The sequence below is a fragment of the Hippocampus comes genome, unplaced genomic scaffold, assembly GCF_001891065.2.
Source record: "Hippocampus comes isolate QL1 unplaced genomic scaffold, H_comes_QL1_v1.1 scaffold139, whole genome shotgun sequence".
In the NCBI taxonomy this organism is placed as follows: domain Eukaryota; kingdom Metazoa; phylum Chordata; class Actinopteri; order Syngnathiformes; family Syngnathidae; genus Hippocampus; species Hippocampus comes.
In genome coordinates this window covers 618,108-641,089 of record NW_017804829.1, presented here as the reverse complement: position 1 = coordinate 641,089, position 22,982 = coordinate 618,108, and the positions used below count along the sequence as shown (strand labels likewise).

General features: G+C 43.7%; 1 protein-coding gene across 1 annotated transcript in view; it reads left to right on the top strand.

The window, feature by feature from the left end:
• The first annotated feature begins 23 nt into the window (after positions 1–23).
• plxna2 (plexin A2) overlaps positions 24–22,982 on the top strand; it is a 157,644-nt gene continuing 134,685 nt past the window's right edge. The window contains exons 1-2 of the mRNA XM_019866573.1: positions 24–1,245; positions 5,560–5,742. Of these exons, the coding sequence (XP_019722132.1) occupies positions 55–1,245; positions 5,560–5,742 (1,374 nt within the window). The 5' untranslated portion in view covers positions 24–54. The remainder of the gene's footprint in view (positions 1,246–5,559; positions 5,743–22,982) is intronic.

The window sequence follows — 22,982 nt, the reverse complement described above, 5'->3', positions numbered from 1 at the left end:
TTCCCCCCTTTCCTAAAAAAAAAAAAAAAAAAAAGACCCAAAAAACTGGCAAACATGAAGGCTTTGCACAGGACTTCATCGCCTGAGGCCAGAATGGGATTATTAGCTCCTTTGCTAGCCTTCTGGCTACTAGCGTGCCTTGCTCAGTGCAGCGGGCAGACATTCACTAGCTTCCACCCGGAGCGGCGGGAATGGTTCTTCAACCACCTGACTGTTCACCGAACCACAGGGGCCGTGTACATTGGCGCTGTGAACCGTGTGTACAAGCTCTCGGGCAACCTGACCCTGCTGGTGTCCCATGACACGGGCCCAGAGGACGACAACAAGGCCTGTTACCCGCCCTTGATTGTGCAGCCCTGCTCGGAGCCTCTGGTCTCAACCAACAACGTCAACAAGCTTCTCCTCATCGACTACTCGCAGAACCGTCTGCTGGCGTGCGGCAGCCTCTACCAGGGCGTCTGCAAACTCCTCCGACTGGATGACCTTTTTATCTTAGTAGAGCCCTCTCACAAGAAAGAGCACTACCTCTCCAGTGTCAATCAGACTGGGACCATGTATGGGGTCATCGTGCCCTCACAAGGCCAGGATGGCACACTGTTTATCGGCACCGCGGTTGATGGAAAACAGGACTACTTCCCGACCATATCGAGCCGAAAGCTTCCACGCGACCCAGAATCGTCCGCAATGCTTGACTACGAATTGCATACCGACTTTGTGTCCTCGTTAATCAAGATACCGTCGGACACGCTAGCTCTGGTGTCCCACTTTGACATCTACTACGTTTACGGGTTCGCGAGCGGCAGCTTCGTGTACTTTTTGACCGTTCAGCCGGAGACGCCAGAAAACGGCATGTCGTCAAGCGGCTCCGCCAGCGACCTCTTCTACACTTCTCGCATCGTTCGCCTCTGCAAGGACGACCGCAAGTTTCACTCATACGTCTCCCTCCCCATCGGCTGCGTGAAAAACGGTGTGGAGTACCGGCTCTTGCAGGCCGCCTACCTCGGCAAGCCGGGAAGCGTGCTGGCGGCGTCGCTTCACATCGCCGCTCAAGACGATGTGCTCTTCGCTGTCTTCTCCAAAGGCCAGAAGCAATTTCACCGTCCACCCGATGACTCTGCGCTCTGCGCCTTCACTATCCGTGACATCAACACGCGCATCAAAGAGCGCCTGCAGTCCTGCTACCAAGGCGAGGGACACCTGGAGCTCAACTGGCTACTTGGAAAGGATGTGCAGTGCACCAAAGCGGTGAGTTACCCGTACACTTCTTAGACACTCAGTGCAGTTTTAGCAATTCTTTGAAGATACTGTAATACAGATGTTCACTTCATAAAAAAAAAATGCTAATTGTCATAAAATGGACTTAAAATTACACAGTGACAATTTTCTCCTTTTGTTTAAAATCATCAATTGCCTTCCTGGCTCAGGAAGCAGCAGTGAGTGCTTCCGACGCCGTTCCTTGTGAAAAGCCCAATTATCTTTTTGGAGGCCACTGATTTGCTATCACTTGAGTCTCTTGATTTTTCCCTCATTCCCCAGGAGGCTTCAGTCCTACATTGTCTTTAATTGCTAATAAATATTTAAGAATATCATCACGAGTTGTGTGTGCTGCTCTAGTACAGGCTTGTGATCCGTGCTGGAGGTGCACATGTGTCGTAAGGGTGTCGTGATTGATCAAGTCCACTGATCGGTCTTACTTTGTTGCTAATCCGTCCCTGTGTGCAATTTGTTGCCCACTTTTATGAAAATCAGTGACTTATTGGTTCTCATAAGTGGGCACTGTTGGCTTTTCTTGTCTCTGAGGTGCGAGAAGAGGTTAGACGAAGGGCGACGTGGGGGGACTGAAGAAACCGCAGTGACAGTAGTGACAAATTAGCGCGTATTTTTCCCTCCAGTTTCCAGCAGAATCTCAAATCATCGCAGCATGTGCTGAAGGGTGCCAGGCGTCACCTGCCATGCTGCGCCGCCCACTACATTCTGCCAGCTGTAGCGACGCAGGGCTCTGATGTCACATGACACAGCCCAAGAAGCACAATATTCGCGCAAAGAAAATAATACCGTCCTTAAAACCCTGTTCTTACCCATAAATCCCTCCCATATTATGGATTATGCAGATGGGTGTCAATGGATGAGGAAGTCTGGAAGCTTATACAAATGACGTTTAACAAGAGGATGTGAGCCTCGCGAACAATGTCGACATGCTGTTAAATCCCCGAGTCGAACGGAGCTGCGCCACTGAAGTCTGCCATGGAGATGATGTGATATGACGTCATTCATATCAATTGACGAATGTGCCTTATTTAGTTGTAAATGTACTAATATATATTTATACTGGATGAATTTATGCTCAGTGTGCAAATGTACACATTTATATATGTGTAGCATTATATACTGCTTATACAGTCATACCTCGGTTTTTGACCATAATCCGTTCCAGAAGGCTGTTCGAAAAGCGATTTGTTCGAAAATCGAAACCACGCTCTTTTTAAAAAAAAATTCTTTATTGAACACGTCTGTTCACAATGGAACGCTACATGAGGAAGCGTCACTTCCTCGTCTACCCGAGGAAGCATCACTTCCTCGTGTAAGGAAGGCGAGAGGAATCAAGTGGCACATTCAAGTGCGCTCGGTTTGTTCGAGAACCGAAATTCGGTCATCATCCGAGGCATAAAAAACTCGAAATTTTTGGTCGAAAACCGATTTGGTCGAGAAAAGAGACGTTCGAAAACCGAAGTTTGACTGTACATAAATTACAGTTTTTTTTCTCACAGTCACGAAAAATAAATATGTAATTGAATCCAGCACACCTAACAGCCATGCTGTTCTATTGCGCTATCAATGATTCTGCATCGTTGATAAATTCAAATTTATTAAGCGTTTACATGTTAGGTGACATAATATCTGTAACGCAAATATAAATTATTCCTCTGTATTCAAAGTAGTTCCCTCATTTTAATTCTCTACGTTATCTTGGGTTGATGAAATACTCACGTTTAACAGTGCGTGCAGAAGATACGAGTCATATTATCAAATCTGTCCTGAAGTGGAGATGTGAGGTTGTATTTAAACAGTGATAATTGGGTCATTCGTTTTCTTTCGAAATGAACATTGGACACACATGAACATTGGACACAAATAAAAAAACATTGGCATGTAAAATATGCCAGTCAAGAATACCAGACATCGAAGTAAATCCATAAATGCGTTTGTTTTTTTTTTAACTTTTCAAACTTTGCTTGGTTTTCCCTAATTTCCGCACGCAGTCAAAGCATCTTTCCTCAGCTTCATTGCTAACAATCGTCAGGCAGCCAGTTCCTAGTTCCTTAATTATCCCCCCAGCTCTCATTTCTTTCCTGCAGAGCCTTCAGTCCGCGCGGCTGAAGGCTGGGAAATGGAGCTGAGGCTGAGCTGAGGGATTCACACACAGCAGCCAATCAAAGATTTATCACCCCGCCGTCCAGCTTTGTGCCATCTGGAGAGTCACAATATCTCCATATAGTCTGGTCCTACAGAGAAGAGACTGCTCTGTGGAAGTCTTATCACGACAGCTTGACGCCTATCAACTATCGTACACGACGGCTACCAATTAAACCAAGTCAGAGCAAAGGGATGCTCAGATTGATAACGACGCAGGGAGAGACATTTCCGAGCGCCCGTATCCTGTCACATCTCGCACAAACTTAATTCCAATTCCATTCCGAATGAAAAACTTTTTTTTAATGAGATTACTTGAACGTGAAGGAGGATGGGGGACAAACACCATGGTCTCTGCTTGGATTAAATGTTACACCACTCTTTGATGAAGAGTTCTGTGCTATTTTTAGCCTCAGAGCCCCACTAAAGATAATGGCTGGAGTTTTTTTTTTTTTGCTATGTTGCCAGAGAAAGATTTGTGATAAAGCAGGAGAGGGGGGGGGGGTGGGCGAAACCACATGGGGTCCATCGGGATTTGTCTCCACACTGCCAAGTGTGCTAAAGCATGCATCATCCAAACAGTCCCGATGTAATCGCAACCAAATGGTCTGGAGCCCCGAAAAAAAAAAAAAAAAAACATACGTTGCTGCATGCGTTTTAGCTTGTTGCTATTGGTTACGTGTGTTTTTTCCCCCCAAACAGCTGCAAAATTTCCCATCACATTCATTTGCTGTGAACATGATGTAAATGAACTTTAAATATTTACACTTAGAGCTTTGTGTTTTATAATCAAGAACGCTGATGTGGAACGTCCCTGTAGCAATATTCGCTAATGTGACAAATGGAGGGCGTGGCCATAAACGCTCAGGCAATTTTCCCCCTGCAGCTATTCAGCTTTTACTCCAAAAATCCCCTCATTTCCCTTCACAAACCTTTGTGACAGAGCCACATATGGAGGGATGAAGGAGAGACAGAACACGCATTTAAGGCTTTGCAGAGAGAGTTTAGCATCGACTAAACACAATGTGTCTCACCATCTGAAAGCAAAAGCTCGACGGCTGAACTGAACTGTACTCATATGACCTCCTCCGTAGTTATTAGTTTGAAAGCGAAAACTTGAATAGCACTCAGTGACTACGGCATGGCCCCATGCAAGAGTGGGAAAAAAATAATCATAATACAGCCACTTCCTGGTCCTTGGATGATGACAAGAAGGCATTCGGAACGGAAGGACAATTAGCGATTTAAACCAAGAAATGTAATTTGTGTCAATATTTATTTGGTACTTTTATTTCACCCGAACCTACCTCAAGGTTGTATGGATACCGATATTTTTGACTTGTCTAGGGTCTACCCCACCTCTCACCAAATACTTTGGGGGTGGGGGTGGGGGGGGTTGTCACTCACGGACACATGATCGGGGGTTGAAGGTGGGAAACAAGTTGGCTCTGTTCGCTCCCACAATGATGCAAACTCCCTTTTCTAACTGCGCACGTCATTGAGAATGCCCAAAGAAGGTAAATACCACGCATGTGCACAGTCAGACCGAGTTTTGCGTGAGACTTGCACTGCGCGTGAAAATAGGGCCTTAGTGTGTGTGTTCACATGCATATATTACGATGCATAATATTTCTTGATTCTTGATACCTTTCTGTCGCAAGCCACTCTAAACGGTTCAACCAAGTTCAGTAGAATTTCATTCTTGCATCGAACGTGAAGAAAAGTCAGCGTGGTTCAGCTCATCGTTATCAAAAAGCTGTTTTCCGTCTGAGGTGCTTTTGTAGGTTGACGTAAAAAGCCGCAGTGAGGGGGCAAGGTGATGTGCAGTCAGGCGGAGACCAAACACGTCTTACAAGGGGCAGAGGAAGACAAACTTTTGTCCATCCGTTTGTTGCACGCCACTGCCTACGCCTCTTTCTCCAAAGCTCACCTTCATTGCCCCTCAATTGTCTGACACTGTAACCGCAACTCTGCCTCCTCCGCCACCTTCATCCTCCCTCCTCACCGAGCTGTCGTCTTTTCTGTGCCTCGCCTGGTTCTCGGGCTGTCTCACTGAAGTATTTCTGTCTCATTTCCCTGCGGTGTGTGACATGTCAAAGAGGAACCACATTTGATCTCATCTGTTTTCTGATTCTTCCCAATCTGTAGCCGGTGCCCATCGACGACTCTTTCTGCGGTCTGGACATAAACCAGCCTCTCGGTGGCTCCCAGCTGGTGACCGGACACACCCTCTACACTGAGACCCGCGACCGCATGACCTCAGTCATCTCCTACGTCTACAATGGCTACTGCGTGGCCTTTGTGGGGACAAAGAGCGGGCGCCTGAAGAAGGTGAGTACTTCTTTACCTCTTTCACCGCGAGTGGGTGAAACAAGGACTACCGTGGAGAGTGGAGACTTGCAGTCTGCTGTTTCCAACCGTACCGTAGCAAACTACCGGACATTATTGGTCAGTTGAAATGCAACTCTTGTAAAGTGCTCCGACTCTGCACAGATGGATCATGCTTACCTCCTTCCTTTTTAATGCTGGCTGTCAGTACACCAGCTAGGTGTAATGATGATGGCAGTTTCATTGTAGTTGTCATTTCGAGTTGCAAGTGAAGTGAGCTCCGGTGTCACCGCGTTGAATAAACCGCAATGGACGATTAATTTTAATAGGCACCTTTCCGCCTGAGGCCCATTGAAAGTTGGCCCTTCTCCTTTGCTCTCACCCCCTACGGTCTTGGATGAGGGATGTCAGTAAGTGGAAATGGCTGCAGGCCAGTCTATAATGAGGGACTTCTCACCCAGGCCACAGAAAACACAATTTTACACAGGACGGTTTAATTTAAGTGTGGTTTAAGTTCTTGAGAAACTAATGTCATTGCTCACGCTCATGTGTTACGGATTGTGTAAGTTGCTAGCTTGTCTTTGGGTGAGGCAACTTTTGTATCCTTCTGAACTGATATCTACTACAACGGATATGTTCATTGGGATGGATGTATTACGTTCAAGTGTTGAACAGTTTGAATACTCAACTCATCGAGTTGACCTGGGCTAGGGCGTGCAAATACTTCACTCACGCTGGCAGCTCTAGCAAGCACAGAAGCCCTATCGTCCATTTATTGATCCAACTGACAGACTTATTATTTGTGTGTGTGTGTAGGGGGGGGTGATCTTTTATTTTAATAAAGAAAATGTTTGATTCCCTGCTGTCACTAGCTTTCTATACATTTAACCCACCGGGCGGCTACACCTTCCACGTAATGCTTGCTTTTTAATTACCAGCAGCAGTGTGTCCCAGGTGCCCCCCTTCCCCGGGCCCCCCCCCCCCCACCCGCCCTCCTTCCGCCAACCCCACAACAGCTGCAATGGAAACAAAAGATTGCCACTAAAGGTTTCTAGACACCTGTTTTCGGAAAAAATCTTCCAAACCTGCTGCTCTGCACAAGTAGCCGCGGCACGAGTTATTTTTGGTCTCTGCCTATTCATAATTTAATCAATACATCGCGCTGTGGAGAGAAGAATATTCACTGGATGTATTCTGCTGTTTGTGCTGCTAAATTATTTACATCGCTTTGTTTCATACTTGCTTAAATGAGATGAGACACCAGAGTGGAGGGTTCCCCCCCCCATTGTCTCTGACTTGCCCGAGTTCTCCTGAGGCTGACAGCTGCGATTTGCTGTCACCTGCTTGGGAATCCATGCAAAGTAGCTTTGCCTGCTGCTGTGTACTGAAGCTGGCTGCTCTCAGGGGCGTGACTGTAACCACAGTAACACCAACACCGGGAGGAATTAACCATGATGGGAGAAGGCCACCTACAATGGAAGTGTTTTTACACGCTCCAGTAGACAGAGCAGGAAATGATTGCTGAGCTTTTCCACCTCCAAATGGCCTCAGCACACAGGACGGATCATTCAATTTACCCGACAATGGTTTATTTAAATATCTAGTCGAACATCTGAGGTCGAACACAAACTGTCATGGTAACCCGGGTTCAATTTATTCAATTTTGAATATATATTTATTTTTTTCACAGTAGGAAAGATTTGCACTTTTTTTTCCATGAAAATTTTTCTTGTTTTCCAAATTATATGATCGTAATTTAAATGTTCTCGTTAATTTTAAATTCCTGGTTGATTCAATTCCCTAAAAATCGCTGTGTTATTTTAATGATATTTGGGATTTTTGAATGATGAGTATCAAGCATTCACTTACTTATGTGACGACGCAGCGCATCATTGTTCAACCAATTATGTGTCAGTTAAGCGAGAAAATGTGCGTCTTTTTTGGAAAGGATAGCGGTTGTTTTCCATGTGGTGCCAGGGGTTGTTTTCCATGTGGTGCCGGGGGTGAATCGGAGCCTAACCCAACAGACTTTGGGACAAAGATCACCAGTCAATCACAAGGTGTAAGTCGAAAAAAGTGATTTTCTGCAATATTTGTTTTGCAAAGACTGAGTGATGAGAGACCACAGACATGAAATGATGAAATCGCGATGACATTAGCATCCGTTTAATTGGTAATTGCTAATATACCGTGTGATGTCTACACCAGCGAATCATGCTCAAATCATCGCCCTCTTGGGTATGACGGTTTGCAAAAAAACTCCACAGACTGCAGAAACGATTTTGTTTGTTGACCACAGGCCAAATTGAGTGGGGTTTTTTTTTTCAATACTTGGGCCAAAAATGTTTGTTCTTTCTTAAATTTTGATACATTTATGATTCTTTTTTTCCCCCTCATAATTTCAAAACAGTTAACAGTTTGGTGTGAGCTGACGATACTAGAACTTTTTGTTTTGTTCGCTGTTTTAAAGAGGACTCGCATATGCACTTTATATTCAGTATGATTAGAAATTGAGCTGGAATGTGAGATACGTGGTGGTTGTCTGTGACAATGCATTTGAAACTACTTTTTCTTTTATCTGAGTCCCAAGAACAACTTAAGTAAGCTGCGTAGGATTAGCTTTTTATGTTGCGTGTTGAATTAGTCGAGCTTGGACAGCAGCCCCCCTGTGGTGTAGACATTTCTATGCAAATACGTCATTGGACGCGGATTAGTCACAATTTGCATGCGAGCGCACGCTGCAATGAAACAGAGTGACCAAATATAATTGCAGAAAGGTGCAAAAGCAAATATGACCTCTGCAGCGGGTTGCGAATAATGACGCATTCTTTGTGTTTCCGAATGTCAAAAATGTGGATGTGTTTTTATCGGGGGGTGTTATCCGTACATTCCCTCAGGTGTCCCAGAGAGGGGCAGGAGGCCCTGCACGGGGATGATAAGCTCCCACTGAGCGTGCTTGGACGCTGCCGGCTTCCTTCACAAGTCACAGCTGTAGGGTGACAACATTTCAATGCTGTGCTGATGATCTTCACTCCCCTCCGCCGCTTTTATTGGGGGATCAACAGCAGCAGCATTGGTAAAGGGAGGGAGCGAGCAGCCCCAACAAGTCATCAGAGGAAGATATGAGAGAAAAAAGGAAGGTGGGATGTTGTGCGTGTGCTTGAGGAGAGGGTTTACGGGGGAAACAGCATCGAAATGCAAATTCAGTGCCGCTACCAAAGCAAGCGAGGCTGCACTGCTGCCTGTAATTGGATTGGCTCCCATCCCATAGAACCATCACTCCCCTGGCCCTACACCCCTCGCTTACCCATTCAATCCTCAGCCTCATCCCAGCAGACTGGCTGCAGGATGTACTGTAACTGCTCCCAGGGCTGTGCAGGAGCTTTGCAAAAGGCAAGGCGGTAAAGGGCAAGGTTCCTGGCAGACTTTTTGCCGGGGATTGTTTCAGGTTGAGGCCGGGGATTGTTTCAGGTTGAGGCGTTAAGAGTGAGCAGTCACTCAGAAGGCGGGGTGAGGAAAATGGGTCGGTTAGCATTAAGAATAAGACTGGCACCAACATAAGTCATAATTTAGGGCAGTTTTTTTAATTTAATTTTTTTTATAGTGGATGCTGAAGTCTCACTGTGAAAACGACGTTGGTAACGGTTAAGCCAATGAAGCTAAAAGGCGATGTCTTCATCAACACTATCAATGGAGTTATTTCGTTATCTGAGGATGCGGACCATAACCCGACATGCACGGAGAGTTCAAGCTCAACGACGATGTCTCACATGAGATCAAGCAGCCTTAAAATGCTTCATTCTTTCGATCATTTCCTGCCTCTTGTTTGAAGAACTCTTCATCACTAAAATCCCTTCAAAGTCTGAGCTTTTGGCCCGCCCAAAATTTACTGTTTCGACTCGGGATTGGTATGATGATACAGCAGCTTATGAAGAACATTTTTAAATCAATGAAATATTCATTCAGTTGACTCAAAGACAATGTTTGTCTGAAAGAAAATGCTCCTCTCATTCTACCAAGTTGTTGCAAAGTTAACGCATTAACCCTTTCGGGGACAGCGGTTACTACAGTGAACAGCTTATCGTGTTATCTGCTTACAGTGTGCATGAATGGGTTCTAATTTCAAAACTGTAACGTGATGGCATCCTCAATTTCTCCGTAAAAATCAGTAGGCTGGATTTATTTTAAACACTTGGCGAGTGTATTCAAATCTTAAGAGGTTTAGCTCAAAACCTGAAGAAATGTGTTTTTTCCCCAATCACGCCCAACCCTACACCTCCATGCAGTGATGATGTATGTGGGAGTAAATTTATTTTCAACCTGGAGTAACTTCAGTTGAGAAACTTGTGCATGGCGCTGATTGATTTTGGAGGCCAGAAGGTGTTCACCTCAGCAGAAAGCAGCAAGGGGAAAAAAAAAATCAATACTATGGGTCATAGCGCTTTTTCCATGTTGTTGTTTCATGTAGAGCAAGCCAAGCCACAATCACAACCAAACAGGACAGTGACAGCGCCGCTAAATAAGCGAGGCTTTACACTTAATGTTCTATTTAAATTCACACTTGCACTGATGCTTCATAGTCACCCGGAGACAAGACGACGACTCAGAGGAATCTCCCCAGGTCAAATTACCCAGTAGCAATCCGCTGTGCGGTTTATTCCAGTAACACATCAGCCAAGAATTGCATCATGCAAATTGGAGTCGTGCTTGCGTGCGGTGCGCAAAGGAGACATATCCCACGCTGGGCCTGACACTGGCGTGGAGTAACGACAACATTAAGGAGGAGACGAGCTGTTGGGAGCTCTTCCTTTGATACGGATGGTGACGGGGGCCACGGCTGCGCATGTGAAATTGGATGTTAAAAGACATGCCGGCGATAGATGAATGGGGGCGTTAAAGGCAAGCGCAGCGGAGGCGCATTCTGGATTCCCCCTGCTCGACAGTGACAAACAACATCATCCATCCCGTGTGTGTGTCCCTCGTGTAGACGCTGTGGGTTAAGCGCTATTCAACCTGGGAGGTTATAGGGTTCAAGATGTAGCGGGATTTGTTGCGGGGCGTCTGGCAATCTATTTATTCTTTTAGGTATAAACTTACTTGCCCGAGTCCAGGAAATCTCATACAAGAGCTGTGTTAAATAACAGCACTGTCAATGTTGTAGGTTGCCTGGCAGCATGGTAGTACTTCATTCTTTCACAGATTATGAACTTTTCTGTCGCAGGGAGCTCTGGAACCTCCCACCATCGAGGCCCAAAGCCATAATATGGTAATCAGTTATCATAATGCAGGAGGGATAGACGGATTATCAGACGGCGCAAATATTCGTCATTGTGAAGAATTTTGGGTATCAGCCTTTAAAAAAAAAAAAAAAAAAAAAATCTGACGGCTAATAAGAAATGAATTTAAAACTATGTTAACTTTAAAACTATTTATTCACATTTTCAGTTAACTTTGTAAGAGATGCTGCCGCCTCCGGGAACGCTCTGCACCTTTTGGTTTTGTTTGAAATTAAAACAACTATTGGGAGCTATTTACTTTTTAAGACATGCTGACGACCCTGAAAACTACCTGAACTTTTTCCTAGAATTGGAAAACAATTATGTCTATTGTCTAGGACAATTTCGGTTACAGACTTCAGTGACTAATAAAAAAATCGGTCAAACGCTATTATGCTGTACAGTTCTCCCTATTCAGCAGAGACAACAATTCACACTGTCGCATAGTGGAAACAGAACCCGCATTGCCTGCAACGGAGTGAACCATTGCACCATCAGTAAGTACTCCCTCCATCATAACATTTACAGGAGAACCTCAATATTAAATACGCCCTGAAGGTTGTACAAACGGGAAATTAAATCAATAAATCAAAACACAAACTTGGAGGTCACGCCTTCATCAACACAGTGATTCTCAGTGATGACCCCCAAAAAATGTGATGATGACCAAAAAAAACAGAAGATGGTTCATAAAAGTAGTTGTTCTGACTACAATAAAAGAATGTACAATACTCTATATCAGGGGTGTCAAACATACGGCCCGCGGGCTGGAACCGGCCCCCAAGGAGGTTCGATCAGGCCCACAGGATAATTTAATGAATATTTTTAATAAGCTGCAATTAATGGATCATCCGCTAGAGGAACACGGTTTTGATCAGAGAAGAAGACAACAGCAGCTTCAGTCGGTCACTGAGATAGACCCAACACAGCAGTAAAAGCCAGCTACTTAATTGCTAGTGAAATAGCATTAGCATCAAAGCCGTATTCTGGCGGTGACTTTGTTAAACGATGCATGATGAAAGCGGCTGAACTTGTATGTCCCGAGAAGCGACAAGCTTTTGCCAACAAAGGAAATACATGATATTTTGGTTATTTATAACAGAGTATGGTATAATTTTAATGGTCCGGCCCACTTGACATGTACTGAGGCCGTATGTGGCCCACAATGTCAAATGAGTTTGACACCCCTGCTGAATATGATACAATATGTTTTACTATGCCAGTCGTTTAAATATGAATAGATCAGCTCATTTGACCCGATTTTTTTTCTGCTTTTGTTAATTTGTTACTTCTCTGAGTTTGTGAATTAAAGGCATCGTTTTGACATGCCCTTTGTACTGGCTCTCATTTGATGACAGGGGCGTACGTAATGTTTTGGCCCACGACGAAAGTCCATTTCTGATGTGGCAAGCAGCATTCAGAGCACAAATAGCTCTGCCTGGAAACTCCAAGGTTTTCTCTCATCACACACTGCACGCCGGGTGTTTATGTTTGCTGACAAGTCAGAAGTTGCCTTGCGCTGAAAGACTTCTGGCTCTTTATCCAGGAAGCGTTCAGCCTTGACGAGCATCTTCAGGGCTAATTAATCCTTCCCATCACGCGCTGATGAGTCATTTGCAGTCTGTTTGGACGTGACGCCAGGCAGCTGAGCTGGACCACTTCAGAGGGTGGTTCAGGTGTTTAACTGGGCCCGTTTCCTGTCGGGCTGGTTGGCATCGCAGCGGGTTAATGGCCAGCTCACTCGGCTGCCAAATCAGGATTGGGAGAGTGTAAATTAGCGTGGCGTTGCCGAGGGCCGCAGCTGATCACGATGCTTAAAGGGTCGGGGTGCTTGAAAGGCTCGTAAATGCACCCAGCTGCTCCCGCCAAGCGCTCGTGAACAAGTGGTCAACAACCCTTTCTTCCACCAATTTACACCCTGCCCTACCGCTGAGACGACAGCAGAAAGGGAAACGTGGAGTGAGGCTCGCGACAACAGCTGAGGCCTGTAATAACAAATAAATGAAATCTCATCCTGTCGGCAAAGTGGTCCAAATGCCTTTGAAAAGAAGCTCCTTTCAACTTAATACTTCTCAACCTGGAGAGGGAATGCCGAAGAATTATGATTACGTTTCCTACAGGCCCGATCAAGCAATTGGTTGCCGTATTGAACATGTGGAATTTGATCAAGGTAAAAATTCCGTCATTAAAGTTACGTTGCGTTTTCATGCCAGTCCGAAGCGCCCGCAACGGCGACGTAATGATTTTTCCAGCAGACGAGTCGATTCCTTCATTTCATTTCCTGTCTAAATGGGCTGCAAACAGAAATCCAAACAGAAAGTAAACAAAGATTAAAGTGAAGTGCAGCATGGCAAAGTTACCTGCAGAGCCAATATAACACCGAAAATGAAAATGGGAAAAAAAAAACTGTCAATGTTTGTTTTACTATGAGGGACGAATTCACCAAAGGATCGCGTGGCTTTTTCGTGGTGCTAACCAGTAAATAATGGAGCAAAGAGATAGCATCTAATCCACAAATGACGCGCAGATGGCAAAATGCGTCCACGAACTGAGATACCAAGCAGAATGCGTCTCTGTGCGGCGGTGGTATTTGCATATATTTAAATGAGGGAATATGCATATATTTGCTGGAGAAATTGCCCACTTCTATGCAAATGAGCCTTATTGATAAACAACTTCTAATTCACCAATGTCAGCGCTAATGGCTACACACAGTTTGTCGAGTGACGCGAATAAGCCGTGGTAAACTTGACGCTCCTCTTTGGAAGCCTCTTTTTTGAGGGGACACATTAGGACATGCGACGCGTGAGCAACGTGATTGAACGTGCAACACGTACAGGACATGTTGTCCTAAATTATGTAAACACGGATAATAATAATTTGGTCCATAATTTTGGACCATAAATGACAGCTGTTCGGTTCGATATACTCGTGACATGGTGTCCAAATTTCCAAAAGATATTAAAATTAAAAAAATAAAACAACAACAGAAAGGTGCACAGAAAAAATTACATTAAATTGAGCAGGCTGTTTTAACACTTTCAGGGAAAGCGGTTATTACAGTGGACATGTTATCATGTTATCAGGTTACAGGGTGCATGAAAGGGTTAAACAGGTGCGGTTTGACTTGTGATTTGCAAAAGAAGTCTCTTCCTAACTGTTGTTTTTCTGCCACGGTGTTCTTGGCCCAAAGCGGCATTTGGACTTTGCGATATGTGCAATCAGTGAAAACGGCTGCAAATTGCACTCAGCCGTCCCATTTGGTGGCCGTCTGCGCTGGTATGTCATTAGCGCAATATCTTTTGTGAATAGGACGCATTAAGACGGAGCAAAGCGTGGGTGCAAATGACGTGCCGTCGTAGGTGCTATCAACGGCCACAGTTCATTCTTGGTGGATTTGGCCCTGAGTGCAAATGGAGTGAGCTCACCTATGCTCGGGAAATTAGCGTGTCAATACATTGTGAGAGTTTGTTTTCATCTGCTGGACTAAATGTCACTAGGCCGCTAGCATATTAATATCCATCCATCCGTCCATCCACTTTCTGATCCGCTTTATCCTCACAAGGGTCGCGGGGTGTGCTGGAGCCGATCTCAGCTGTCTTCGGGCAGGAGGCAGAGGACACCCTGAACCAGTTGCCAGCCAATTGCAAGGCACACAGAGACGAACAACCATCCGCGCTCACACTCACAGCTAGGGACAATCTGGAGTGTTCAATCAGCCTCCCATGCATGGAATGTGAGAGGAAACCGGAGTACCGGGAGAAAACCCACGCAGGCACAGGGAGAACATGCAACCTCCACACAGGAAGGCCGGAGCTGGAATCGAACCCGGTACCTCTGTATTGTGAGGTTGATGCTGCTAACCACTGGCTCACCGGGTCGCCAACATATTAATGCAGTATATTTATTTGGTTAAAACTAATGTATTTAAATGGGAAGATATCTAACTATGAAAATCTACTGTTCAGTAGGGAAATAATAGTAAGAATCCAATTTAAAAAGAAAACAAACAAACAAAAAAAAACCCTCAATTCTACACACCCAGAGTACAGTCTGCGTGAATCAATTTAAAGTATGCCCACAGTTTTATTGCTCATCCCAATAAGGCGGCTCCATTTATAGAGCAAAGTTGAGCAAAGCACTGAAGAATGTGCGACACTAAAACCATAAAACCACACAATAAAAATGAGGAAATTGAATGACTTGTTTCAAAGAACAAAAAGCAGTAAGATGTGGCATAACAAAGGGGTGGGGGCGACGCCGCTCAGGACTGGCAGTCTTCAACCACTGTTCCTTTAACAGCGCAAAGAAACGATGTCAATCATTTTTTTGTGAAGGAATATATTTTAAAAAAATGTATATGTATATATATATATATATATATATATATATATATATATTCTCTTAATGCAAATATAAAGCATGACATCTTCAAATGCAAATAATTACAACACACTTTTTGTGAAGAAACAATGATCAATTTGAATTTTTATTTGCATTTGAAATACCTCCATTGTAACATCATGGCTTACATGAACTCGGAGCGACCAAGATAAACTGTCGGAATTACCGCAAAGTACCAATCTCTCCACTCTTAAGGTGATTTTGTTCTGTCAGAGAGGATTTTTTGACTTTTAATAGTCCAGTGCAAAATAAATATTTACCTTTATTATCAACCTCACGCACATCGAAAGCCATTTGGCAGTTCTTATTTGAAGAAGGCAATTTAGTTGTAGCAAAATAGGAAATCATGTGTTTTATTTTTAACCCTTTCAGGGACAGCGGTTACTACAGTGGACGGCTTATCATGTTATCAGGTTATTATTCAACATAATCTTGAAAATATGGTCCAAATGGCTTAGCTTGTCTTAGGTTAACAAATGAAACGAAAGAACTTAACAATGAGTCACTTTGTTTCCACGTCAACCTTTTTGTTTGCAGTGTAAATATCCTGCAGTATCGCATTTGCAATGGTGGTTTCGCTATTCCATATTCTCCATTGTTTACTTTGCCGAGCATCGAGCTCTCTTCTGTCGTCGTCCCTGTGACATTGTTAAAAATAGGATTCATTCAAGACTTTAGTAAGCCTACTTGAGTTTCAAAATTTGCACTTGAGATCCATTGGAATTGTTGATTTAAATGTTACAACAGTTCAGTGGCAATGTGGCAGAGCAAGTAAACTCCAATGCATTGTTTGATTATACAAATAAACCACAGTCATGCAGCATCAGCCTTTAGTTTAAGATAACTTACTTTCACATCCAGGATCCCCTGCCGTATGGCAGAAGCTAGCGTGTTCTTCCAACCCTCCGTCCATCCATTTTCTGAACCACTTATCTTTTTGGACCAATTTCTAAATCCATCAGCTTGCTCATACTAGCTGCTAGCTTGCACGAAGCAAAGCTCTAGTTTCATCGGCCCTCCAGAGTGCAAGTACTGCTGTGATGGCGCAAGAGGCCAGCAATGGCGTGATGAAGACGAAACTGTCCAGTTGGGCTTCAGTGACTGTTTAATCGTTGAATTTAATGCTCGATAGTCAGATAAATATTTCATAGACACACAATGCAACCCGTGTGTGGTTCTTCAATGTCGCCGAGTTTCACATGGCACACGAGCTTCTTCCACGTACATTCGTCGCACATATACGCCGTTCATTTTTGACGGCCAAACTCGCCACTCAATTCAAGTCATCGCTGATTGTTGACAAGCCCTCGTTTATAAAAAGGGAATTTTTCTTGATTAAAAAGTTTGGGCCCTCCAATTGATCTGGTTGACTTCCTTCTTGACCTCCACTTGGTTTTCACCCTTAATCCAGTAAAAGAGGCCAAGGAGGGCGTCAGGCATTATTCCACATCATTCATCATCTCGATTTCGCAGACCTGGCCCAGGCTCCCCCAAACACTTGAGTGTAAACAGGCCAGTGGAGGTCTGGTGAGCCCCCGCAGTTGCACTCAAGCTAGCCTTACATTTTCTTTTGCTCAGCCTTTTATTTTCTCAGCAAGGCCTTAAACGTGTTCCACTCTAGCTGGCTGCGTTCATTCTTGATTCTCCATTTCACTCCTCTTCTTCGCCCCGTCCTTTCTGTATCTTCTAGCTCTTCTCCGTCTTCTCCTCCTCTGCTGCGACTATCACAGAGGCACATTCTACCCTGCAGTGATCTCATTAATCGCATTCAAACAGCTCTCTCCCGCCTCCGATCCGTCTCCCACTCCTTTCTCCTCCACTAATTGCTTGCTCTTTTCTCTGCCGGTGTCTCCAAGGAAGCGTTTTTCATTATCTAACAACAGGAGACTAATGCTCATACAGTGCCTACATTTTTACTCCACACAGATTCTATAATCGCAGCCTTCATTTAGCCCAAAGACATACAGCAAACGTAGCCGACTCCCAAAGGACGCGAAGACAAGAGTCGTGTAAATCCACAACTATGTTATTGCTGTGCAACTCATTCAATCCTTGCTTCCACGAACTGAGCCGGTTCATCGCGTTACATTTTATGACTCCGGGACTTCAGAAGGACCGCCTACTGCAATCGAAGGCGATTTCATTTGTTCTGGCACTAACTATTACCGCATTTCGCCAGCAATTTGACAAGTTGTCATTGTTTCATATTTACAAGATATTGTCAAAAGTTTACAACTGGCAACATGTTACTTTATATCTCTGCCTTATACAAACATACTTTTCCCCCTTCCTGTTACATTTTGTTTGAGATGTGATAATTTATACTGTCAGCCATGCAACTTGCTGATTTTCACCCAACAGGGTAAGCAGTAGCTAAGCTTGCGTTGATTCTTTTTTTTTTTTTCATTTGCATGATTGCAGTGCTCCTGTACGTTGAGCTTTACGTCCGTGTTCACCTTGGCTATTGCCTAAATCCTCATTATATACATGTTTATTATTTATTGAATTAACCCTTTCCTGCGCCCTGTAACCTGATAACATTATAAACTGTCCACTGGAGTAACCACTGTCCCTAAAAGGGTTAAACTGTTTTTTTTTTTTGTTTGTTTTTTTACTTTGTTTTTTATTTACGTTGCTCTTTAGGTTATAGGTTGCTCGTCAGTTTACATACTCTGAGGTAGTGGTTCTTAACCTTGTTCGAGGTACCGAACCCAACCAGTTCATTTCCGAACCCTTCATTCGTGAAAAATAAAAATGAGATACAAATTCAACACATGTAAAAAAAAAAAAAAAACATTTATTAACTTTCATGGCAGAGGCTCCGTCGAACCCCTGAGACCGATTCACCGAACCTCGAGGGTTCGATCGAACCCAGGTTAAAAACCACTGCTCTGGGGGTATGTAAACTTCTGAGCCCAACTGTATATTCTTTCTAAGCATTCTTGTTTTCAGAATCTGCAAAATACATCCAGAATGAGGAAGTCCAGCACTTGGCTGCCTATTCATGTTTTGTTTAGTCTGCAGCCAATGGAGTTACCAGGGGGAGAACATTTGAAATTCATAGAAATTCTTATCAGCCGCTGTTCTTCTCATTGATCTGCTGCTGCAAAAAAAAAAAAACGTCTCCGAGATGGTGTAGCCCTCACTATGTTTTTCCTTTCCCGAAGTTTAAAAGTCGCAGTCATTTTCAGCAATCAAAGAAAAAAAAATCTGTCAATTAAATATCCTCTCAGTTCGCAGCTGCAGTGAAATGAATAAAAAATGTCTCTGATGTCATTTTCCCACCTGACCTTGCTGTCGTACGCAAAGGCACCGACGTACGCCTTGTTTGGAGTCAAGAAAACAAAATCCTAAAAATAGATTAGCAAGCCACGTTGTCAAAGTGGATGGCTGGCCCAGTGCCAGACAATATTGATTTGCTTTACAAAGCACTTGAACGGGGCCAGATAACCGTGATTAGCTAATTCATTACCGTTGCCTTTTTGAGTGCTCCCAAATTAGATTAAAGGGGTGATTGGTAGGACAAAAGGGGAGGACGAAAACTAATACTTGGTAAACTTGACGCAATTTTTGACCACAGATAGCGTGGAAACTCAAAGATAGAGCACAAGGACGCACGGGATCGACATCATGAAACGTTTTAATGTACAATCAACTAATTGTTGAACATTATTCATTTTCCATTGTGTAAAACTGATTTAACCCTTTCATACCCTTCAATTGATCACCTCGTAACTTGATCACATGATCAACTGTCCACTGTAGTAACCGCTGTCCCTGAAAGGGTTAAGAAAAAAAAAAAACTAAAACACTAAACATGGATGATGTATTTCCTTCACTGTTGTGTTTGTTAGACATCATGCTAAAAGTGATAAAATGCGTAGCTTCCTCCTAATGTGCATGTGTTGGTTCATCTTGATGGATGTGATAAATGTTCCAAACAAGTGTTGCCTCACCACAGGCAAAGCGACAAAGGCACGTCTTCAGACAGGCCCCTCTGAGCGGGTGCCTTGGCGCGTTTCTGACCGGACGCCGAAGCTTTACGCTCCGCAAGTTGGTCATGCGTCATGATTATGACAATTAGGGGTTAGTGCTGAAGCGCCACGTTCCTTCTTGTTGGGAGATGAAATATCACAGCCTTGAGATCTTCCTGTCTATCGCATCATCTGACAATGACAGATTGAGGGGAAAGACAATTGTCCCTTTTTCTTTGTTTGGCTTTCACTCCAGCAGGCCTCGCTAACATCCTCTCGCGCTGTCGTTACAACGCTTCATCTTTCTCCCGGGCTAACCGAAGAGGCTGCCACCCACCACTCCAACCGACCATCAGTCTAATGAAGTGTGATAAAGCGATAATAGCATGTGATAATATTTCACCAGGGGGATAGTCATTCCCGCAACCTTTACCTGTTCACCACTTCAACGTTAGTATGCGGGCATATTTGTCACTGTGCGAGTCTACACAGACGTTTCAGACCTCATTTATAAATTCTGTCATCCACTTCAACAGTTACGAGAAACATTTGTTTTCCAGTGTGTTTTAAATACATTTTTTTTTTAAATGAGACGGGCAGTAAAAACGGTTCTTAAGTTTTTAATGATAAGCGTTGGCTCCATTTCGCAATGATTTTTTTTTTTTTTTTTTGTGTTGTGCCTTTCTTTTGGCAAAAGCTTCTGATTATGCCTTTAACGTCGGCATTATAGCCACACGTCTTGTTTCTGGCCACATTTTAAATGTGTAACATACCGGGTTTGTGACAGGATTTCATTATATGCTGAGTCCAGTGCAACTTTTTTCTATTCAACCCTCAAGCAGTCACAAGTGCCAGTCTTTTTGGATGACAGTTACTTTTTGTTGTATTTTATTGCATTTAGTAGTCGTTTTTGAACGACTACAATTATTGCTTTGGAGGCTCCTTATGAAGGAGAGTTTCCATAATGATTGTCAGACAAGTGAAAGTCACATGGGAAATATTTGCAATTGCGAAAGGCACCTGCCTCACCAAAGCGCCAGTGCCCGGATGCTGACATATTATTAGCAAGGTCGAGGTTTTCAAAGCACAGAGCAGCAGTGAGCGGCCTCCCTCCTTCACAGGTCAGCACCGTCACCACTGTTACTCATTAAACCCTAATGGTTCGCGGTTGGGAAAACACCGTGGGGCCTCTGGAAACTTGACTAAAGGTAGGGGTCAAGGCCAAAGGTACGGGTCAGAGATCCCCAAGACAGAGATGTGATGATTTGTTTAAATTATAACACAGCTGCAGGCCAACAACAGTTGTCTGTGACTCAAAGGACAAGTTAAAAAAGCCTTCTCAGAATAAATTGCTAAGTGTTGCGTTGCGATCTGCAGCTTCAGTTGACAGCAGCTGTTGGCCTTGCTGGTTGCAAGGAGTTGCGTGTAATGTTTTTGTGCACCTGTGGACCATGGACTAGCAGTAAGCCAGATGAACCAGTTCCAGGTGAGAGTTGCTGCCGGTTAGGTTCCCGAGGGCAAAGATCTTGTCAAGATCATTTGCATGTTGCTTCCCAAAGATGTGTTTGTTTTTACACAACCTTCAGCAGGGTTTTTATATTGTATATTGCCAGTTGTGATCATTTGAAAGTCACTCTAAAATCGTATCCTGCCCAACGTCAGGTGGGATAGCTCACCCGTGACCCTACTCAGGACAAGAGGTATGAAAAAAAAAAAGGATGGATGGTTCGCAAACTATGGAAATGCAAAAGAAAAGTTCGAAATGTAGACTGGTGTCTTAATAATGGCCGTGGCTGGCTTTCGGCAAAATACCCTCAATGTAATGTTTCGATTCAGTTCGAAATGGTGGGATTGTGATTTGATTCGATATGGTATGGCTGGGGCTTTTTTTTTGTGTGCATTAACCCTTTCAGGGACAGCGCTTAGTAGAGTGGACAGTTATTCACATGTTGTTTTCTCTTGTATTATATAATGTTAATGTCACAGTTGTGCATCAACCACTACAATGGACCCTTATGTGTGTTGCCAACCCAATTTTTTTTTTTTCTCATGCCTAAAGACTAACAAAAAACAATTGAGAGAAAAATCCTAATGTAGATTATTATTTGTGCATGAAAAAAAAAAAAAGGATGGATGGTTCGCAAACTATGGAAATGCAAAAGAAAAGTTCGAAATGTAGACTGGTGTCTTAATAATGGCCGTGGCTGGCTTTCGGCAAAATACCCTCAATGTAATGTTTCGATTCAGTTCGAAATGGTGGGATTGTGATTTGATTCGATATGGTACGGCTGGTGCTTTTTTTTGTGTGCATTAACCCTTTCAGGGACAGCGCTTAGTAGAGTGGACAGTTATTCACATGTTGTTTTCTCTTGTATTATATAATGTTAATGTCACAGTTGTGCATCAACCACTACAATGGACCCTTATGTGTGTTGCCAACCCAATTATTTTTTTTTCTCATGCCTAAAGACTAACAAAAAACAATTGAGAGAAAAATCCTAATGTAGATTATTATTTGTGCATGAAAGGGTTAATACGTGACAACTGATAAAAGCTCACCAGACCTCAAATCATCCAAATTAATCAAATTCCAACAGAGCATAAATCAGCAACGTCAAACCAATCCACTGTTCATCTCTCATAAAAGACGGTTCGATACCTGGGATGCGTTACGATCCAAGTTTGCACCGATTTTAAAATGTAACATTTCGGTTCGTTAAATCCTAACCCCCAAATCGGGTTTTTTTTTGTTACACTCCTGCCCACGGATAAAGAATTGTTGCATGCTTTATGTATCATTTCTTGGTGAAATTCAGCCTGGTAAAAATCAATTATCAATCATGTCTCCTCTTCAGTCCATTGATGGCCTTTAATAACACGATTCCAAAACAGACACGACAGACAATAGTTCAAATGGAGCATTGCCTTTATAATTTTGCTATAGCAAAAAGTCTATCTTTATCGTGCTAGCACATTCCACTTGTAGTCACCTATTTGTATGAGGAAGGTGTTTGAGAACTCCCTTGATCATACATTGAAAGACACTGAGTTTCACTCTATTTCAAGAGTGTTTCATCACATAAATGCATGCACCCGCACGCATGGATGCATTGGGGAGGAATGGAGAGGAGGGCTCGAAACGCTTATGTCACGGGTTTTTTAACCAAATGAGCCTGGATCTGGCTGGGTGAGCATTTGGGGGTGGGGGTTGAGGGGCAGGTATGTGCTGTGTCTGGACCACGGGGGTCGTGGCGCTCAGCCCGGAAGGTGCAGCAGATCGGATGACTGAATCGTCTCGTTGGGCTCGTCGGCTCAGAAGGGGGATAAGAGGATGTTTGGGTTACGACATGCCGGGAATGCTCATCTCTTTAAATGAGACGCTGTCGAACAAAGTGCCGCTGATCAGATTAGCAGGGCGGATCGGCATCCTCCGCCGGTTGTCAGAATCTGGCTGTCCGAGGCTATTGACGAGAAGATGCGAAACAGGGTCATGCTACTTTGCTAGTCACTACATACACATCATGATTATCTTTTCTTTTTTTTTTTTTTTTTTTTTTTATAATTAAAAATAAATTCCGCGAAATGCTCT